General features: G+C 43.6%; 1 protein-coding gene across 4 annotated transcripts; it reads left to right on the top strand.

Moving 5' to 3' along the window:
* Positions 1-400: 400 nt before the first annotated feature.
* xpa (xeroderma pigmentosum, complementation group A) lies at positions 401-21,995 on the top strand. Of its 4 annotated transcripts, none has more exons than XM_041185786.1 (8): positions 6,479-6,582; positions 6,725-6,949; positions 7,201-7,311; positions 11,096-11,201; positions 12,866-13,031; positions 15,645-15,762; positions 16,792-16,969; positions 19,472-21,995. In XM_041185786.1, the coding sequence occupies exons 2-7, from the start codon at positions 6,769-6,771 to the stop codon at positions 16,941-16,943; spliced, it is 834 nt and encodes a 277-aa protein (XP_041041720.1). In that variant the 5' UTR covers positions 6,479-6,582; positions 6,725-6,768; the 3' UTR covers positions 16,944-16,969; positions 19,472-21,995. The 4 variants fall into 4 exon arrangements, with proteins under 4 accessions (XP_041041719.1, XP_041041720.1, XP_041041718.1 ...); XM_041185784.1 differs by having other exon boundaries at positions 18,923-21,995; XM_041185785.1 differs by lacking the exons at positions 6,479-6,582; positions 19,472-21,995 and adding an exon at positions 401-518 and having other exon boundaries at positions 16,792-17,030.
* The last annotated feature ends 86 nt before the right edge of the window (positions 21,996-22,081 follow it).

The following is a 22,081-nucleotide window of genomic DNA, read 5'->3' as shown; positions in this document are numbered from 1 at the left end:
TTAATACAAAAGCAAAATACTGCCGATGCTGGAAATCTGGAATAAAAGCAGAAAGTGCCGGAAAAACTCAGGTCTGGCAGCATCTGCAGAGAAACAGTGAACGTTTCGAGTCCGTATGACTCTCCTTCGAGGTTCGTTAACTCCGTTTCTCTCTCTCTACACACAGATGCTGCCAGACCTGCCGAATTTTTCCAGCACTTTATTAGAGCAGAACTGATTAAGCGACTTCCAGAACTTTATATGGTAATTATGGACCAGAAAGGCCATTTGGCTCATCTAATTCAACAGCTCAGAATGATTCTCAAGTTCCCCATTGCAACAACGAATTGCTCCTGATAAATCCAAGGTTTTTGTCTCTACCGATACCCCCACCCACCTGTAGGTGGCGTAACGCCTGGCCCCGTGATATCATCACGCCGCCGGAAAAAGAGTAGGTTCCGACGGCCGCGAGCGGAACGGTGATACACGGAAGTACCAAGTGGACATCGGTAAAGGAGCCGAGGCGGCGCAGTGAGTCGGTGAGAGGCTTAGGGTCACGAAGGGAAGGGAAGGGAGGAGAGGGGAGTGATCCAGCTCTGTATTTCCCCCCTCCGCCTCTTTTGGCCGGGGGAGGTGAGGGCCGAGATGGGGAGTACTTTCCACAGAACCCCGAGGACTCTGTCAGGTAGACCTGACCGAGAGGGTTAGTGTCAGCAGCATTACCCCAATGTGTTGGGTTCAGTGTCAACAAGAGGTTTAATGACCTCAGGAGACGAAGGGCAAATGCAGTTCTTCACCTCTCTCAAGTATCTCATTACTGCTCTCATCCCTATCACCCACCATTCCCTCCATCACATCATTTGTCATATATTTGCAAGGCCGCAATAAGCCAATTCCCTGGTACATTACAAACATCCTACATCCCTCTCTTAACAGCACACGGTAACACCTCTGTCCTCTCGCATCCAACCACGTGAAAAATCACCAACACATCCCAGTACTCTTGTATTGCATGTTCCTTCTTGTACACCCCAACAAAACCATTAAATGCACAAAACCTGCATTTACATTTTCAATAGCCATTCATTATCACCCTCTCATTCTGTGGGATGAGGCGGTACGTAATGTCAACAAAAGAAAAGAGTGGGTGGAGGTGACTCCAACATCATTGCCTTTCACAGGGAGAGCAAGAAGCCCTGGACATCACTGCTCTAGGCAGGCTTATGACCTGGAATGGCCATTGGCATGTCCAAGCACAGTGTCTGCATATTATATCCCTTCAATCAATTCAGCGCAAATGCAGCAACCTGTATTCTGCAGAATGTTATCTGATCATGTGCAGCCTATCTCAACACCAGGAGGAATGGAGGTGGATGATTCCTCTTTGGATGTACCATTACATGTTCCATCCTTTCTAGGCACCAGCTCAGAAATTGGCATTCTCTGTATGCTAGATAGTTGAAGGCCAAGGCCCTCTCCTACCTCTTCTGAGGATAACAGGAATGAGGACTTCGTTGTCCCAGCCATGAGAAAAATCTGCAGGCCTTACATAGACAGTTGTACAAAGTATTGGAAAGTATGCTAAGGAGTTTCAGAACTCTGGTTAAAAGTGCTAAGTCTACCTCCGGCTTTATCAGCCTACTCTGGATAGCAAGGCCACCTCCAGGGATGTTGTGAATCACAGAGAGTTCAAAGTTTACATGCTTTGCAGCTTTGGTGGAAGCACAAAATGCAGCACACAGGCTGTGGGACCAGCAATAGAAAGAATGATGGATGGAATGAACAGGAGCTTTGAAGGCATCAGTGACCTTATGCAAACTATAAGTATTGGGAAGACCGAAGCCATTGTTTTTGGTCCCTTCTCCGAACATCATTCCCTGGCTACTGATTCCATCCGTCTCCCTGACAAACAGTTTGAGATTAAGGCAGTGTTCATTATCTTGGTGTTACATTTGATCCCGAGATGAGCCTCATATTCCAGCCATCATTATTTGTACCTATTTGTACCTCCGTAACATTGCTCGACTTCACCCCTGGCTCAACTCATCTGCTGCTGAAACCTTCATTCATGCCATTGTTATTTCTAGGCTTGACATTAAAACACATTCCTGGCTGGTGTCCTATGTTTGATCCTCTTTAAACTTGTGATCATCTAAAACTCCACGTGTCTTAACTCACAGCAAGTCCTGTTCCTTTATCATCCCTGTACTGTTTGATTGACATTGGGTTCTGGTTAAGCAATGTCTTGACTTTAAAATTCTCAGCCTTGCCCTTCCTTATCTCTGTAAACTCTTGCAGCCCCACAACCCACTGAGATATCTGCTCTCCTCTAATTCTGGGCTTTTGTACTTTTCCAATTATAATTGCTGCACCTTTGGTGGCCATGTCTTCAGTTGCCTAAGCACCAAGCTTTGGAATTACTGCCCTGCACGGCTTCGCTTCCCTACCTCACTTTCCCCCTTTAAGACAATCCTTAAAAACCACCTCTTTGACCAAGCTTTTGGTCATCTGATGTAATATTTGCTTATGTGGCTTGGAGTCTAATTTTGCTTTATAATGCTGCTGTGAAGCACCTTGGCATGTTTCATTGTGTTACGTAAATATAAGTTGTTGTTGGACAAAATTACTTGCCACTTGGAAAAATATGGGTTAATAAATGAAAGCCAGCATGGATTTTATTAAAGGCAAAAGTAAGGCTCAGTTGATTGATCTCTTTGATGAAGTAATGGAGATGGGGGTAGTATAGTTGATATTGTGTATGTGGTCTTCCAAAAGGTCTTTGATGAAGTACCATCTAAAAGACTTGTTAGCAAATTTGAAATCCCTCAGATGAATGGGGAAGTGGCTGCTTTGAATACAAAATTGGCTGAGAAATAGAAAGCAGAGAGTAGTGGTGAGTGGTTGTTTTTCAGTCTGGAAGGCAAGTGTGCAGTAGTGTTCTCCAGGGGTTGGTATTGGAAACACTGCTCTTTTTGATATATATTAATGACCTGAAATGATGTATACAGGGCATCATTTCAAAGTTTGCAGATGACATGAAACTCAGATATGTAGTAAGTAATGAGGAGGAGTGGTCTTCAGAAGGACATAGATAAGCGAACTGGGCAAACCCATGGCAAATGGAATTTAACACAGAAAACTACAAAATGATTCATTTCGACAGGAAGAATAAGGAAAAGCAATATAAACTAAATGGAACAATTTTAATGGGGATGCAGGAACAGAGATGTGGAGGTGAATATGTCTTTGAGGACGTCAGGACAAGTTACGGTTAATAGAAAAGCCATATGGGATCCTTGGCTTTACAAATGGTGGCATAGAGTACAAAAGCAAAAGAGAATGCTAAAACTTTATAAAACACTGGTTAAGCCTCAGCTGGATTATTGTGGCCAATTCTGGGCACATTTTAGGAAGGTTGTCAAAGCATTAGAGTGCCATTTACTAAAATGGTAGGGAGGAAAGACTTCAGTTATGTGCAAAGACTGGAGAAGCTGGGGTAGTTCTCCTTAGACCAAAGAAGGTTCAAGGAGATTTGATAGAGGTGCTCAAAACCTTGAAGAGTTTTGTTAGAGTATATAAGGAGAAACTGTTTCTGGCTGTAGAAGAGTCTATAACCGGAGGACACAGATGTAAAGTAATTGACAGAAGTACCAGAGACACATGAGGGGGAAAAAATGCAACAAGTTGTTACAATCTGGCCTGAAAGGGTGGTGGAAGCAGATTCAATAATAACTTTCAGAAGGCAATTGGATAAATATTTGAAAGTGAAAAATTTGTAGAGCTGTTGGGAAAGAGCAAGAGAGTGGGATGAATTGGATAGCTCTTTTGAAGAGCTGGCACAGGCACTTTGGGTCAGTGGCCTCCAGCGCTGCATCATTCTGTGATTCAAAGTGATGTTCCCCAGGAGACTGTACTGGGCCCTTGGCTTTTCACCATTTATATCAATGACTTGGATGAAAGAATAGAGAATTGTATATCCAAGTATGCAGAGGACACTAAAGGCCTTTTGCACAGAAAGTTGTGTAGGGAAGCAGGAAGTTTATAAAGGGACATATACAAATTAAGTGAGCAAGTTGGAAGTGTGAGGTCATCCATTGGACCCAAGAACGATAAATCTGAATATGTTCTTAGTGTTGAGAGGATAGGAGCTGTACAGGAATAAAAAGAGATATGGGTGTCCAGATAAATGTTACTGAAAGCTAGTACACAGGCACAAAACGTAATCAAGGAGGTTAATGGAATTTTTGCCATTATCTTAGGGTTGGAACACAAAATAGGAAATAAGGCTTCAGTTGTACAGAATCCTGTTTGGACTCCATCTGATGCATTATGTTCAATTTTGGGCTGTGCACTTTAGATAGGATTTTATTGGCCTTAGAGTGGGGAGGGGAGGGGAGGGGTGGGGTGTCAGTGCAGGTTCACCAGGATGATATCAGGGCTTAAAGGATTAAATTATGAGGGTGAATTACATAAACCTGGCATGTATTACTTGAATGCAGCAGGTTGAAAAGTTAACTAACTAAGGCATTTAAAATGATAAAGGATTCAGTAGAGTAGACAAAGGTAAATTATTTTGGGAAATCCAGAATAAGGCACTATAAACTTAAAATCAGGACTAAGCCATTTAGGAGTGAAAGTAAGAATGTTGGTGGAATGTTTTCACCTTTTCCCCCTCCACCTTTTTCCTACATCTACACCCTTTCCCCACAATCAACCATAATTCCTCACCCTCCCCACACTACCCCATCCCCTCTCCTCCCCTCCACCCCACCCCGCCCACTTCCACCCCCACCCCGCCCACTTCTGCCGCTCCACCCCGTCCCCTCCCCTGCCCACTCCCAACACCTCCCCCTCCCCAACCTCCCATCTCCCCACCCACCTCCCATCCCCTCAACTCCCCCTCCCACCTCAACGCCCCTACCCACCACAACTCCCCCACCCCTCCCCTCCTCCTCCCTCCCCACCGCGTCCTCCCCTCCCTCCCTCCCTCCTCTCCACTCCCTCCCTCCTCTCCACTCCCTCCCTCCTCTCCACTCCCTCCCTACCTCCCTCCTCCTCTCCCCTCCCTCTCCCCTCCCTCCCTCCTCCTCTCCCCTCCCTCCCTCCTCCTCCTGTCCTCCCTCCCCACCCTCCTCCCCTCCCACCCCCTCCCTCCTCTCGTCCCCTTCCTCCTTACCCCCCTCCCCCTCCCCCTCCCCATCACTCCCCCTCCCCATCACTCCCCCTCCCCATCACTCCCCTCCACGCCCCTCCCTCCACGCCCCTCCCTCCACGCCCCTCCCTCCACGCCCCTCCCTCCACGCCCCTCCCTCCACGCCCCTCCCTCCACGCCCCTCCCTCCACGCCCCTCCCTCCACGCCCCTCCCTCCACTCCCCTCCCTCCACTCCCCTCCCTCCACTCCCCTGCCCTCCCTCCTCCCCTCCCCCCTGCCCTCCCCTACCCACTCCATTCCCCACCCCTTCTGTCCAGTCCCCTCCCCTCCCTGCCCTCCCTCCCTGCCCTCCCTCCCTGCCCTCCCCTCCCTGCCCTCCCCTCACCTCGTCGCCCTCCCCTTGCCTCCTCACCCTCCCCTCCCCTCCCTTCCCTCCACTCCCTCTACTCCCCTCCCCGCCCTGACCTCCAACTCCCCTACCCTCCCTCCAACTCCCCTACCTTCCCTCCAACTCCCCTACCCCTCTTCCACCTTCCCCCCCACCTCTTCCCTCTCCCCCTCTTCCCCCTCGCCCCTCCCACCCCTCTTCCCACCTCCCACCCCTCTTCCCCCCTCTTCTCCCCCCTTCCCCATCCCCCCACTCTTCCACCCTCCCACCTCTTCCCCCCCTTCCCCCTGCTCTTCTCCTCTTTCCCCCACTCTTCCCCTCTTCCCCCCCGCTTTTCCCCCTCTCCCCCGCTCTCCCCCCCTTCCCCCCCTCTTCCCCCTCCCCCTCCCACCCCTCTTCCCCATCCCCCTGCTCTTCCCCCCTCCCCTTCCCCCTCTTCCCCCCACCCCCTCCCCTTCCCACCCCTCTTCCAACCTCCCACCCCTCTTCCCACCTCCCCCCCTTCCCGCTGCCCCCTTCCCGCTGCCCCCTTCCCGCTGCCCCCTTCCCGCTGCCCCCTTCCCGCTGCCCCCTTCCCGCTGCCCCCTTCCCGCTCCCCCTTCTTCCCTTCCCCTCCACCTCCCCCCACTCCCCCATCCCCCTCTACTTCCCCCCTTCCCACACCCCCTTACCCCCACCCCCCACCCCTTCGCCCCACCCCCTTCTCCCTTCTCCTAATCCCCCTTCCCCCTCCCCACCACTCTTCCCCCTACCCCACCCCCCCACCCCGCTTCCCCCCACCCCGCTTCCCCCACCCCCACCCCTTCTCCCTCTCATCCCCTCTTCCCCCGCTCATCCGACCCCCGCCCTTCCCCCTCCCCCTGCTCTTGCCCCCCTCCTCCCGCTCATCTCCCCTCCCCTCCCTTTCCCTCTTCTCCGCTTTCCCCTTCACCATTTCTTCCCTCTTATTTTGTTTTAGCCTCAGTAAAACTACAAACATCACCTCTGCTACTTTTGTCCTGAATGATCTGCTGACTCAACACAGACAAGATGTCAAACCTGGGACTTTTTTGGTATCCATGGGTCAGTTCCAAAATTGAGCACTCTGCTTACTAATTAAATTCTTAATCCTTGACCTTTGTTGTGAACCCTGCCCTCTGTACATGTCAGAAGATCTGATTATATAATCATCACCTGACTCCACTGTTCCTAATTATTCCCTCAGCTGGTTCCAGTGTTGAAGCAAAATAAAACAACAACTTTCTAAACATGAATTTGGAGGCAAAGAGTGGATCATCATTGGCCTTTGCAGATGGAGGAGAGACAGAGTTGGAGCAGAAAAGGTCCCTACCACCTGTTGTTTTGGCCAAAATCGAGCGGAACAGGCAGAGAGCACTGATCCTGAGACAGGCCAGGCTAGCGAGCAGACCGTACCCTCCTGTTGATGCAGGCAAGTGGTATTTCCCAAATGTTAACATACTCACATCTCGTTCTGCAGTGTTATATCTAGATAGAATTGATAAAACATGCTTTGTACAAAGAGCTCAGAACCGAGATAAAGACAAGAGAAAGTTCTTGCTATTTAGGAATTGATTCCAAACCCTGTCACTGAGCAAGATCTGTGTTTACTGGCAGGTATGACATTGTTCAATACCACAATTCGTCTGAAAGGATGGTATATTTAATTTTCTGTCTTGACAGGTGGCAATGTTGCAAAGCTTACACACAAAGTAATAGATACAGGAGGAGGATTCTTTCTGGAAGAGGAGGAGGAAGAAGTACATGAAGTGAATAAAGTTGTACATCAACCAGGTACATTTATATTAAACATTCTAAAATGTCTTACAATTAAACTAATCAGAAGGTAATATGATGTCTATAGTGCAGGCCTGGGGTGAACCATAGAAAAGTTACAGCACAGAAGGAAGCCATTTGGCCCATCTTGTCCATGCCAGCCTGAGGATACCCAGGTGCCCTTTCTAATCGCACCTTCCTGCACCCAGCCCATAGCCCTGCAGCTTACAGCACTTAAGGTGCAGATCCAGGTACTTTTTAAAAGAGTTTAGAGTTTCTGTCTCTACCACCAACTCGGGCAGCGAATTCCAGACACCCACTACCTTCTGCATAAAAAAGTTCTTCCTCATGTCCTGCCTACACCTTCTGCCACTTATTCTAGAATTCTCTACCAAGGTGTGCACATAACATCGTATTATCCCTGAACAGAAGTGATGATCCCATTCCGGGGCCTCCTACCACTAACTTATACAACCTCACGAGGCCCTTATACGTACCATGGTCCACATTAAATACCGGAAATCACTTAAGTACAGGGAACAGCCCACAGCATGGTACGTGTAGGATGACACATGTACGGCAATGTGAAATGTGCAGAATGACGTGTATGGCAGTGTGGTATGTACAGAAAGACACGCGGACCACAGTGTGGTATGTGCAGAATAACATACATCAAGCTAGCTACTTTGCTACGGATGGTAGCCTTACCAGTGACACCCACATCCCACAAATGAATAAAAACTGAATTTATTTGTCGATGGCACATGGACAAGGCACCTCAGCTGAGCCTAATTCTTTTTTGATATGTCATCATATGGTTGCATTTTATATTAGGGGTAACTGGATATCAACTTGGGGTTTATCTCCACTCCTTACCTGAGGACATTAATAGCTCAGTCCCAAAGCATGCAATACATTTGTCTGTAGAAACAGAAAATTTACAGCAGACCTTTTGGCCCATCGTGTCTGCATGTTACTGACCCTTTTCTCAATAGAAACAGTTTCTCCTTACTTTAGCAAAACAATTCATGATTTCTGAACACGTCAATCAAATCTCCTCTTAATCTTCTCTGCTCTTGGAAGAGTAAGTCTCAGTTCCTATAGGTCTCCACCTAACTGAAGTCTTTCATCCCAGATACTATTCCAGTAATTCCTCTCTGCATCTTCTAAAAGGCCTTGACATCCTCCTTAAAGTGTGGTATCCAGAATTGGCCATAATATACCATCTGGGGCGTAACCAGTGTTTTACAAAGGTTAATTTGTATTTGTACTCTATATGCTTTAATTTATAAAGCAAATATGCCCTTTTTAACAATCTTCTCAACTTGTCTTGCCATTGTTAAATACTTGTGTATGTATAATCCCTTTTAAAATTGTACCATTTAGCTTATATTGCCTCTCCTTAACCTTTCTACCACAATGAATCAATCACTTAATTCTTGTGTTAAATTTCACTTGCCATGTCTGCCCATTTTACCAGTCTGTCTGTGTCCTTCTGCAGTTTATTACAATTCTCTTCACTGTTTACTGCATTTCCGAGTTCTGTGTCAGCTGCAAACTTTGAAATTATGGTCTGTATACCCAAAACCAGGTCATTAATATATAGCAAAAAGAGTAGGGTCCTAATGTCAATCCCCAGGGGACACCACTGCAGAGTTCATCCCAGTCTGAAAAATCAACCATTTCCTACTATTCTCTGCTTTGTGTGTCTCAGCCAATTTTGTATCCAGACTACCCTTTTAATCCGAAACAAAAACAGAAAATGCTGGAAAAACTCAGCAGGTCTAACAGCATCTGTGGAGAGAAAAACAGAGTTAACTTTTCACATCTGTATGACTCTTCAGAGCTCTGAAGAAGAGTCAAACGGACTCAAAACATTGACTCTGTTTTTCTCTCCACAGATGCTGTTAGACCTGCTGAGTTTTTCTAGTATTTTCTGTTTTTGTTTCAGATTTCCAGCATCTGCAGTATTTTGCTTTTACCTTTTTAATCCAATGGGTTTCAGTTTTTCTGACAAGTATACTACGTGATACTTTACCAAAAGTCTTTTGGAAGCCTATACGCACATCAATCACATTACCCTCATCAACATTCTCTGTTACTTCATGTTGGCCAGGACAACACGCAATCTCCCTGTTCCACTTTCAATAGTATTATGGAATCTTTTGTGGGCTTTGGTTTAAAGTTAATATGAACATACGAAATAGGAGCAGAAATAGGCCATTCCGCCCATCGAGCCTGCTCTGCTATTCAATTAGATCATGGCTGATCTGTTTGTGTTTTGAGCTCTACATTCCCATCAACCCCCAATGACCTTTGATTTCCTTGCCCAACAAGAAGCTATCTATCTCCGTCTCAAAGATATTCAATGACCCCCGTCTCCACTGCCTTCTGAGGCAGGGTTCCAAAGTCGCACAACCCTCTGAAAGAAAAAAATTCTCTTCATTTCTGTCCTAAAAGGACGACTCCTAATTTAAAACAGTGTCTCCTAGTTCCGGACTCACCCACAAGAGGAAACATTATTTCTGCATCCACCTTGTCAAGACCATTCAGGATCTTATATGATTCAGTCGTCACCCCTCATTCTTCTAAATTCCATTGGGAACAAACCCAGCCTGTCCAACCTTTCCTGATAAGACAGCCAATTCATTCCAGGTATCAATCCAGTAAACCTCCTCTGAACCGCTGCCAGCACATTCACAGCCTTCTTTAAATAAGGAGACCAAAGCTGCACACAGTATTCGAGATGTGTTCTCACCAATGCTCTGTAAAACTGAAGTATAACATCCTTACTTTTATGTTCAATTCCTCTCATAATGAAGGATAGCATTCCATTAGCCTTCTTAATTACTTGTTGTAACTGCATACTGATTTTTTGGGACTCATGCACTAGAACACCTAGATCCCTCTGCACCTCAGAATTCTGCAGTCGTTCTCCATTTAAGTAATATTCTCCTTTTTTATTCTTCCTGCCAAAGTGAATAACTTCACATTTTCCCAGCTGTCAGATTTTTGCCCACTCAGTCAACCCATCTATTTCCGCCCGCAACCTCATGTCCTCTTCACAACATACTTTCCTACCTATGTGTCATCTACAAACTTAGCTGCCATGTCTTTACTCCCCTCATCTAAGTCATTGATATGAATTGTAAAAAGTTGAGGCCCCTGCAGGACTCTGCTCATTACATCCTTCTAATCAGAAAATGACTCATTTATGCACACTCTCTTTTTTCTGCCAGTCAGCCAATCTTCTATCTAGGCTAACATGTTACCCCCTACACAATGAGTTTTTATTTTCCACAATAAACTTTGATGTGGCACCTTAATGAATGCTTTCTGGAAATCCAAGTACAGTACATCTACAGGCTCCCCTTTATCCACGGCATAAGTTACTTCTTCAAAGAGTTCCAATAAATTGGTTAAATATGATTTCCCTTTTACAAAGCCACGCTGAATCTCCCCAATTACATTGAGTTTTCCTAAGTCTCACCTGAAAGATAGCACCTTCAACCATGCAGCACTCCCATCAGTACTGAACTGCTGGCAGCCTAGATCATTACTCCATTTCGCTGGGACAAATTATGCTGCAGGTTTAAAGCTCCACTTTAGGGTCCTGGTGTGCAGCAGTGCAATTAGTTATTTTGCTACAAATGGAGGACTGGTCCTCACATACATGCCATAGTGTCTTTATTACCCAAGTGCAGCCAACCATTTCAGAAAACCCCATTGTGCTAGTTTCTTTTTTTATGTGTCATTATAAGAATGCTGTCCCTTATTCAAAATATGCTACCTATATTCACAGGACCTGTCTTGGAATTTGATTACTTATTGTGTGAAGAATGTGGTAAAGAATTCATGGACTCCTTTCTCAGTAGTCACTTTGATCTTCCTGTCTGTGATAACTGCAGGTATTGTTAGTGATTTCATCCTTAGACATTTAAGAGTGATATGCAAATAAAATTCAAGCTGGCCTGAAGCAACTGTCTCAAAAGTAGTGAAAGAAACTGATTGCTGAGCTATGGACAGATTCCCAGCCCATAAAATTCAACCATAGTAATTTAATGGCTGAGTTTGATGGGCTGAGAATCTGTCCAGAACTCAGAGGGAGACCTCATTCACAGATAATGTGAAAGTGGAGATGCTGTCATGTTGGATGTAAGAGAGCCTGCAGAGGGCAAGCAGCATGGCTGGGGTGGGGGGGCGGTGGGGGGTGGCTGATGGTGAGTGGCAGCTTATAGGAATATAGGGTGGCATCTGAGGGCTGCCTGTGGAACTGTTCCTCAGCAGGCATTACCACCTTTGGAGGAGTGAGTTACAGAAAGAAAATGGAAAAGGCACCCAACTGTAACTGATAGCTCTTTCAAACACACACTGGTTATCAGTCGGTTATTAACTACAGTGAATTTTTTTGTCAGGAATTTTCCAGAAATGTGGATTTTACTCATTCTTGGGCTGTGGGCTGTCAATGCCACCATTTATCGCCCACTGCTGTTTGCCATGCGAAGGTGATGGTGGGTCATCTTCTTGTTAAACCATTGAAAGCGGTTTGTTACAATGGAGTTTCTTCCTAGGCACTTCAGAGGGTGGTTAAAAATGAACATTCTGATGAAAGGTTATTGACCTGAAATGTTAACTCTTCCTTTCTTGATGAATGCTGCATGACCTACAAGTATTTCCAGCATTAATTGTTTTTACTTCAGATTCTTAGCGATTTGCGCTTGTAAGAATCAACCACATTGGTGTGGGACTGGAGCCAAATATAGGCCAGTCCAATTAAAGGTGACAGGTTTCTTTCCCTAAAGGACATTACTGAATCAGTTGAGTTTTTGGACAATCCAGCAGTTTTGTAGTTGCTTTTACTCAACAGCTCTTTTTTTAATTTTCAGATCTTTTGGGAAAAACTGAATTCATATTTTTATAATTGCCATGGTAGATTTGAGTTCACATTCTCTGAGTTAATAGTCCAGTAACATGAGCACTACATGACTAGTGGCACAGCTGATGGGAAAAAGCTTGTGGTTAGAATGTGGAACTGGCTACCACAAAGAGTAGTTGAAGTAAATGGTATAGATTTATTTAGAAGGAAGCTAGGTAAAAACAAGAGAAAGGAATAGGTTAAGTTGATAGGGTTGGAAGAAGGAGGATGGGAGGAAGCTCATCTGGAGGACAAACACTGTTGTGAACCTTTTGGCTGAAGGGCCTGCTTCTATGTAGAAAATAAATGCCTTGCTGACTGTAAACAGAGTAATGCAAATTTTATTTGGCTGTTGTATAACTGTTTTTTGCTGCTGAATGTGATACACCACTGAAGAGGAAAACTTGCAGCTGGTTAAATAGTCAAGATTACCCAAGTTCTCAGTTCCTAAATTTCTACTTTTAATCATAGTTTTCTGTTGCCAAGATATCAGCCAGTAAATTAGTGAATATTCAGTTAACCAATGTGTTTGATTACAAGGTGCAAAATCATAGACAAATGGCCCCGGGCTAGGCATGACCAGTTACATAGGCATGTTGTCTACAGTTCCCCATCAGCAATGGAACCCTCAGTAACCAGCTTCCTGTTTATTTGCAGAGATAATGAGGAGAAACACAAACTAATTACCCGAACAGATGCCAAGCAGGAATTTCTGCTTAAAGACTGTGACTTGGACAAGAGAACGCCTGTACTCAAGTACATTCTGAAGAAGAATCCACATAATACACAATGGGGCGATATGAAACTGTACGTGAGGCTGCAGGTCAGTACATTTTTTAAAAATGTGGTGTGCTGTTTAACGGCACAAGGTGTGAAGCGCAGCTGCCTGATTTGGTGATGGAGGGGCACTGAGCTGATCTCCCTAGGAAATATACATCCAGTATTTAAAAAAGCCACCTCGATATTGAGCTGTATAAGCAGCAGTTAATCACAGCCATCATTTTCAATGCCTGATCAGATAAATGGACACGGAGTAATGAATGTAGAGCGCTTTATAAAAGATTCTTTGATGTCATCATCTCTAAGATGACTACAGGTATGCCCTGTATGAAAATAGGACTATTTTTTTTGAAGGATTTGAGTACTATTGTTTTATTGTTTGAATGGTGATTTCTGCGTGCATCGATCCATCAGATGTTCAGTCTGACAAGTGGAGAATGGATCAGGGTGACCATGAATCCAGTCAGAGTAGAACAAAAACAGAATTACCTGGAAAAACTTAGCAGGTCTGGCAGCATCGGCGGAGAAGAGTTGACATTTCAAGTCCTCGTGACCCTTCAACAGAACTGAGTGAATATTAGGAGCGAGGTGAAATATAAGCTGGTTTAAGGTTGGGGGGGTGGTATGGTTGTAGGGACAAGCAAACAGTGATAGGAGCAGATAATCAAAAGATGTCACAGACAGAAGAACAAAGAGGTGTTGAAGGTGGTGATATTATCTAAACGAATGTGCTAATTAAGAATGGATGGCAGGACACTCAAGGTACAGCTCTAGTGGGGGTAGGGTGGAAAGGCTAACAGGGCTTAAAAGATATAGATTTAAAAATAATGGAAATAGGTGGGAAAAGAAAAATCTATATAAATTATTGGAAAAAACAAAAGGAAGGGGGAAGAAACAGAAAGGGGGTGGGGATGGAGTTCAAGATCTAAAGTTATTGAATTCAATATTCAGTCTGAAAGGCTGTGGCTGTAAAGTGCCTAGTCGGAAGATGAGGTGCTGTTCCTCCAGTTTGCGTTGGGCTTCACTGGAACAATGCAGCAAGCCAAGGACAGACATGTGGGCAAGATAGCAGGGTGGAGTGTTAAAATGGCAAGCGACAGGGAGGTCTTTCTTGTGGACAGACAACAGGTGTTCTGCAAAGCGGTCGCCCAGTTTACGTTTGGTCTCTCCAATGTAGAGACCGCATTGGGAGCAACGAATGCAGACTAAGTTAGGGGAAATGCAAGTGAAATGCTGCTTCACTTGAAAGGAGTGTTTGGGCCCTTGGACGGTGAGGAGAGAGCAAGTGAAGGGGCAGGTGTTTTATCTTTTGCGTGGGCATGGGGAGGTGCCATAGGTGGGGGTTGAGAAGTAGGGGGTGATGGAAGAGTGGACCAGGGTGTGCCAGAGGGAACGATCCCTATGGAATGCCGCCGGGGGGGTGAAGGGAAGATGTGTTTGGTGGTGGCATCATGCTGGAGATGGCAGAAATGGCGGAGGATGATCCTTTGAATGCGGAGGCTGGTGGGGTGATAAGTGAGGACAAGGGGGACCCTATCATGTTTCTGGGAGGGAGGAAAAGGCATGAGGGCGGATTAGAGTAGAACCTAATTCACTGTTTTTAGCAGATATGGACTCAGAATAATAACCAGTGGTGGTAAGCGCAGAGAAAATGAGAGTAACAGTGCCAATAGCCAGCAGTGATAATTTTTAGAAATTCAGTCTTGAGACATGGGTATTGCTGGCAATGCCAGTATCTATTGCCTATTTCAAGTTCAGAAAGATCCTGGTGAATAACCTTCTTGAACCATTGCAGTCCAGTACAGAGTTCCAAGATTTTGACCCACCAATAATGAAGGAATGGTGATATATGTCCAAGTAAGTGCTGTTCCCATGTACCTGCTACACTTGCTTTTCTCAATGTTGGAAGTCACAGGTTTGGAAGGTGCTGCAACATCTGCAGCCATATCATATGCCAGTGGTGGTTATTAATCCAGCACTGCTTTGTCCTAGGTGGTATTGAGCTTTGAGTATTTTTGTAGCTGCACCCATCCAGATAAGTGGAGAGGACAGGCCACTTTTAATGGTCACATTCATGGGAAGAATTTGTATGTCAGACTTAATGGCTGGCATAATGTGAGTGAGAGGACACAGTTAAAGTGTGCACGGACATGAATAAGATTTAAAAAGTAAAAAAAAAATTTCCTTTGGCATTGGCTCCTAGTTTGATAATAGATCAGAAAAGAGTAACGATCTTTGTTTGGTCAGTTGTCTGATTAATGGATTATACATGAAGTCATATACTTGCATTCAAAACCAGTAACTATGATTCCAAATTGTACATGACCTTTGAATAGCGACTTGTACATACCAACTGCTCCATTCTGTTAATCTTTCTTTAGATATGATGAACTATCTTTCATTGGCATGTTTTACAACTAGAAAAATCTCTTTGTGGAACTCAAGTCATATAGCTATCACACAATTTGTGAATGGGCCAATTGTTACACACTGGCAGCTTCAATATGTGTGTCATACAGTTGGATTTACTTTGTTTAAACATGGAATCACAATAGTGATATCCTTACTGTCCTTCACAGGTAATCCAGAATTTCCCTAATTGAGCAACACTGTGTCCTACACCTCAGCACTGTATGTTGTCCTGATTTGTTTTTAGATAATAAAGCGTTCCCTTGAAGTATGGGGCAGTGAGGAAGCTCTGCAAGAAGCTAAAGAAGCAAGGCAAAAGAACAGAGAAAAGACGAAACAAAAGAAATTTGATAAAAAAGTAAAAGGTGGGTGAGTGAGCCAAGATCAATTTCCTATTGGAGGTAGCATTGGTTGTGATTTTTGATGCACCAGAAATGAGATTCCATGCCACTTCTGAAATCTATATGAAGGGACCTACTTACCAGCAGGTTGTGCGTGTAATGTGGAACGGTTATTTCACAGGATGGCTTTGATGCACCCAATTTCAGCATCAAGTTCGCACAGTGAACAAATGTGTCGGGCTCACAGTGTGGCACACTTCATTGTGCTAGAAGCTACATATATTAATACACAGAGCTCTGTTCTTTGCAGACAGAAAGAACATGTACACACATATCATGCCTGTTTCAACAAAACAAAATAGATGACAGCCATTCTCTGGTTCATTCCCCAGGGCAATGCCTTGATCAGAGTCAACCTGATTTGAATTTAGACAAGGTTTGGCTGTCAATTGATGCATTCTCCATGGCAACATCTTTACCAGAGTCCACTTGCCAACCAGTCAGCACTGTCTTCTCATACAGTATAAATTGTTGTTCCCTTTACATTCACAAGAATACCAAATCAACCACACCAACCCCCTCCACTTCTCTCCCCACACCCAAACCTTAAACCAGCTTATATTTCACCCCTTTCTTGGATTCACTCAAGTTCTGTTGAAGGGTCATGAGGACTCGAAACGTCAACTCTTTTCTTCTCCACCAATGCTGCCAGACCTGCTGAGTTTTTCCAGGTAATTGTTTTTGTACCAAATTAACTGATGAGTGCATGATAAAAAGCTTAGATGTCTTTTTTTTCGGCGATACTCAAATTCTGTACTATCAAACGACTATCTTAAAGAATTGATATTAAAAGTTTAGAATGGTTGTATCTGTACAAGTGATCTTACAACAAACAACTGGTGCCCATTAGTGAAAAACATTCCACATTGCTCTTCAGCTGTTTTGGAAATTATGTAAAGCAATTTTAAACGCATTAGTGTAAATAATGCCTGGGTGTTCAGATATTACCAGAAGATCTTCATATAACTGGCTGTTACCCTTCACTCTTTGTAGAGCTTCGCCGAGCTGTGAGAAGCAGCCTGTGGAAAAAGGAATCAACTGTTCACCAACATGATTATGGCCCCGAAGAATATGATGATGAGGAGGATATGTATAGAAAGACTTGTGTGATATGTGGCCATCAGCTAAACTATGAAAAAATGTGACTTAATCTCATGCTCCAGTACACAATGTAATAATTTGGCACTTCAACAATTTTGATTTTATTAATAAATAGAGCATTTTGTAATGTTTCTTAGCGATTTGCAATTTAGTATTTTAATTTGTTCAGTGCAATACTGAAATTTGCTCAGCAGAACCAGCATATTTAAACAGTTGTGAGTGATTATGTTATTGAATTGGTAACCCAAAGAAAGAATTCAAATCCTACATAGCTGTTTGAGGATTGATGTAGACTGGAAATCCTGTGAGGGCATTAGTTAAAGTGATCATGATGCTATTGGTTGGTTCACTAGCGAAACCTCGAATTGCTGAGGGTCTCCTGAAGTGGGGCATGAATCTCCCAGGCATTGCTGCTAGTAGTGGGAGAACCTTGTGCTATAAGTTTCTCATAGCTTCTGATGTCAAGGCCTCCAGCTTGGAATGGTGTTATCAACATAACAGCTCAACAGGGGCTAAAGAGCCAGTCATGGTGAATATTGGTGTCTGTGCAAATCAGTCTTGGCACTGTGGACAGGATGGAAACCCAACAGAGGGAGCTGAGTAGCTGGAAATTGGACAAGGATGGGAAGTAACTTAATCACAGTATTAATGTTGGCAATCACAGGGGCTGGGAAAAGTAGATGGTTAAGAGTTGATTGGGTGGGAGTCATAATACTGTGGGCCTGAAATTTGCTAGTATGTTTCTCTTCCAGATCCTTACCCAGCCAAACTCCACTCTGGGTTAAAATCGCTGCAGAGGTTTGGTAAGAAAATGAACAGTGAGCTGAAAGCACAGTGCATTCATACTTGTCCAGTGCTGGTACAGGAACACAAAGAGCTGAAAATCACAGGGCATTCAGGATATATTTAATGGTATAGAAAATGACTGTCCAATTCTTCTGTACATTTCCACATACAAGATGGCAGTCAGCTCTCTTGATGAGCAGAAGTTTGCTATTCTATAGCTCAAGGATGTCACCATTTCAAATTGAGTTTGTTTGACAGCCACCCTTACACAATCGCTGGGCCAGCCCCCTGCTGTTTATCCTACAGAAGATTTATAACTACTTCTAAGTAAAAATTTACAACATACAAAGATGGCCAGAAAAACACCAGCTGGTCCATCAAATACATTCCATTCATCCATGTTGCTATTAAGCAACACAACCCTCAAAACTCCCACTGTCCAGTAGCTGTGTAACTTCTTGAGGCAAAAATATTAAAATTAAAAAAACTTCATGTTTCAAATAGTATCTATGAATATTTTCCTATCAAAATATAAAACCTTTAATTCCATCTGAACTTTTTTTATTCTGCATTGATTTACAACTCAAACTCTGATGGTAACACTCTATCCTGATTATGTCACCAACATATTTTAAACATAAGGTGAGCACTGGAAAATTAACCTAATGATACAGCCACAAAGTCCCAGTGTTGGCCATCCAAAAGTATTCCTGCTGCTTATCCAGGTCTCCACTCCCAGACATGCTAGAAAAACCACACAAGTATACCAGCAGTGGACAAGTATGGAACAGTTACCTGTGTTTCTCTCGATGAGCATTCTTCAGCAGTCTGCCACAGGATTATGCTTTGAGAATCCAGTCATGGAAGGAACTCTAGATCAGAAGCCATCGCCATATGGCTACCCTGTTCTTGCAGTATACAGGACCTGCATCATTCTAAATAGTCAGTTACTTTTCAAATATGGCTTTAGCCAAAATTAAAGACCTTAATTTCACTCACTGCATAGCTCAAGGCTGCAGCTGGCTGGCATGTGGAGGATCCTCATTCAACTCTTTAAGGCCTCTGGATCTTTGGGAGGTGGTGGTTAAAGGCATTAGTGCAGGTCTTGAGAGAGCCAATGCAAACATTCTCAGATTGAGGCAAGAGGATGAGTTAGTATCTATGACAATGTCCACTTTTGTCTTGTGCTCACTGGTTTTCTGAATCAATGAGTTAGTCAATCCTTCTCTCTTTTCAGATCTATTGATGACCCTTGGGAGTGCAATTAGGTGGCCACAGTTGATCATTGGTGCTGGCTTTGGATAGAGTGGAGGCACCAGCTGTCAGATGGGACAAACCCCTTTGAAATTTTCCCTCAACATCCTGAAGGCTCATCCAATTGCCCTTAGTACAGAACACACCCTCCCCCAAAATGGTTCATAAACTGGTGTCCTATTTAGTGAACAGTGCTCATAACCAATTGCAGACACGGATAGCAGCGCCTCAGACATCAGAAACACACTAAAGGAAGAGAGGTCCTTTGTGTCTACTTCCCAACAAAACATGGCCAACTCTTGTGGTCTGTGGAGGAGAGGATTTAAAGCTACGTTTGATTTAACGTCCAACTGCAATGTGATATATTACATTAAGTTCACAGAGGATAGCTTGATAGCTCAGAACATTAAATTGTGAGCGTTCATTCTAACTGGAAAAGGTTTGGTTGGGGGGGGGTTGCATAATATTGTGCTTCACAATGGTGAAAATTACAATGGATTATGAACAGGAGGATTTAACTTGTGATTTTCAGGCTACACAGAAGATGTTTGCAGTGTGACACCCTCCTTAATGGTCACTGCAAAGCAGAAATCCGATAATCACAGCATTCAACTCCAAACATGACAAACTGAAAAGGAATACAGAACAGCAAATACATCAAATCGAAAATTCTTTCTTGCCATTGCAAAGGTTACGGAAATGATTGATGCTACATTCAAATTGTTAATTGCTTGTAAAAGCAGGCTAGCAATAGAAGTTACTATAGCTGCAGCCATTCTGATGGGAAAAGTAACTTTCAGAGGCAAACAGGGTCTAACACATCAATCTTCAGAGAGAAAGAATGGTTGTGAGATGAGATCATTACAAAGGTACAAGGGTGTCAAGGTTCAAGATTTCCTCCAAATGGTATCAGCATTAAGTGCCCCAAATGTGACGCTTTATGCAACCTTGTGGCTTTGTGCCAGTGATAGCTGAGCTAAGAATGTTGTAATGTGGCCCTTGTCCTCAGTTAAACCTGATGTACTGTAACAAGTATTACCTATGAACTCCAAATTGCCGTATCGTCCAAACAACATCCCAACTATTTGAGTGCAGGACTTAAATCAGTATTGTGCAATAATGCAGTTTAGTTTCTGAGGCAAACAATTGTTGAACATCACTGGAGTAATGCCACTGCTTTAAGTATTGACTGTCCCGCTAGTAAAATGGCAGCATTTCAAGATTTTCCTTTCCTCACCAATCTTTCCCTCTCCCAAATACTACAATGGATGTACAACACAGAAACAGGCCATTCAGCTCAACGATTCCATGCCAGCGTTTATGCTCCACTTGAGCAGCCTCCCTTTTCTCATCTAAATTTACCATCATAATCACCTATTTCCTTCTCCCTCGTGCTTGTCCAGTTTCCCCTTAAATGAAACCAAACTATTGGCTTCAACCACTCGATGTGGTAGCGAGTTCTATTTCTTTATACTAGCTCTAGGGAGAGCAAGAGGTCAACAACAAATAGGCAGAAAGTAGAATGCATGAAATGCTGAGAACAGTAGTCAGTGGCCACACTGATAATCAGAGAGATGTGGATTGACTCCTGATCATCAATAAGAGGAATGGTGGAATGCATGCAGAATGACTTGAAAATGGAGGCAGGTGTTGCAAGGAAAGATATGGTGTTGTGGGAAAATGGTTTTGGCGAATACAGTCAGGAAAAAAAGATGGGAAATGGAATAAGTGCTGATGCACTGAGTGAAAGAGAAAACGGAAAATAGAGAGAAAAGGAATCCAAGGATTGGCATTCTTGGAACTGTAAGGGCAGCAGTTTTCTTCCAAATCCCAGAGTTTCTGTACTGTCACTGGTTGATAGGTACACAATTAAGTTGGACAAGCAGAGTAATATCTGCAGGGAACACAACAACATCACCTCAGACCACCACTCCCACCACTAATTGTGACTTGAAACTACCCAGAGGGTGAAATTGGAAATGCAAAAGGGTAAAAGCAGCATATCAGTTGCAGCTGTCTGGAATGTATTATTGTAGAAAGAAGGCCTCATGTGCAAGATATGTTTTTAATATTCACTAGATTATAATTCTTTGATTCATCCCATCAGAACTATGTAGAAACAGGACTTCATGAAGAGCTATTAATTCTGTAGAGCACCATTTATGGGGTTAGCAATGGGATGGAAAGTGGTCCGTCAGGACCTAAGAAGAGGACAGGGCAAGCTTCAGATTCTGTAAAATATGCAAAAATTTAATCAAAATTGCAACATCATCTCTTACTTGGCAGTATTCAAACTTTACTAAACTAAATGTCTCTGAATACAGGTATTGCCAGGATTTTTCAATATTGAATAAGACAGATGTCAGGGCTTTAAAAAACTATACCTGAGGGGTGGTATCCTGTTTTATATACAACCTTGTGGTTTAAAGGTAGAAAAGCAGTTTGGAAAGAATGAATGAATTCAATAAAAGTAATCTATAATCCCCAATAGGTTTACCCATTTGTGGTTTCTGCTTTTCTCAAAATTTGCCCATAGCGACATGACTCAAAACATAGGCCCCAACTCCTCTTCTGTAAGTCACATTGGCATTAATGTGGGAATTGGTGGGGGCTCATGGATTTTGAAGAGTATAAATGATGCGACATTAGGGGTTAGATGATCAGGAAACCAGTCACATACTTCAGTGGCCTTTCATAAAAAGGACAAAGCTTGGGCACAGATACTCTGCTAATGTAAACAGCACAATTTTCGCTTCAGACTTATTGCTGCTGCAGCTTCAATGTCAGAGCCAGTTGATGAGAGATGACCAGCTGGTAGCTGTCTAAGTGATCAGTCAAAAGGGATCCTGAAGTACTCACAATACCCTTTGTAGTACAACCAGATGGCTTGACAGTGACTGGACCCAATAAATTATAACACTGCTATCATCCTACAATCAATGCATTTTCATTAGATTTGTAAAAAATATTCATTTTTTTTTCAACCATGTAGTAACTTCTCCAGTTCCTATGTTCTGTATGTGACTCAGATGGATGTATAAAACTTTAAAACACTATTACGTCTTTTTCTTTTAAAAAAAAGTATTCCAAATAAATTTTAGTCCCATTGATATCAGTAGAATTACCTGTTTGCTGTTACTAG

The sequence above is a fragment of the Carcharodon carcharias genome, chromosome 4, assembly GCF_017639515.1.
Source record: "Carcharodon carcharias isolate sCarCar2 chromosome 4, sCarCar2.pri, whole genome shotgun sequence".
In the NCBI taxonomy this organism is placed as follows: Eukaryota; Metazoa; Chordata; class Chondrichthyes; order Lamniformes; family Lamnidae; genus Carcharodon; species Carcharodon carcharias.
This window is presented reverse-complemented; position numbering and strand designations above follow the sequence as displayed.

Coding starts and splice junctions, on each gene's coding strand:
- xpa (XM_041185786.1), top strand. CDS start 6,769: ATGAATTTGGAGGCAAAGAGTGGATCATCATTGGCCTTTGCAGATGGA. Junction 11,202..12,865: donor CCTGTCTGTGATAACTGCAG/GTATTGTTAGTG, acceptor GTTTATTTGCAG/AGATAATGAGGAGAAACACA. Junction 13,032..15,644: donor AACTGTACGTGAGGCTGCAG/GTCAGTACATTT, acceptor ATTTGTTTTTAG/ATAATAAAGCGTTCCCTTGA.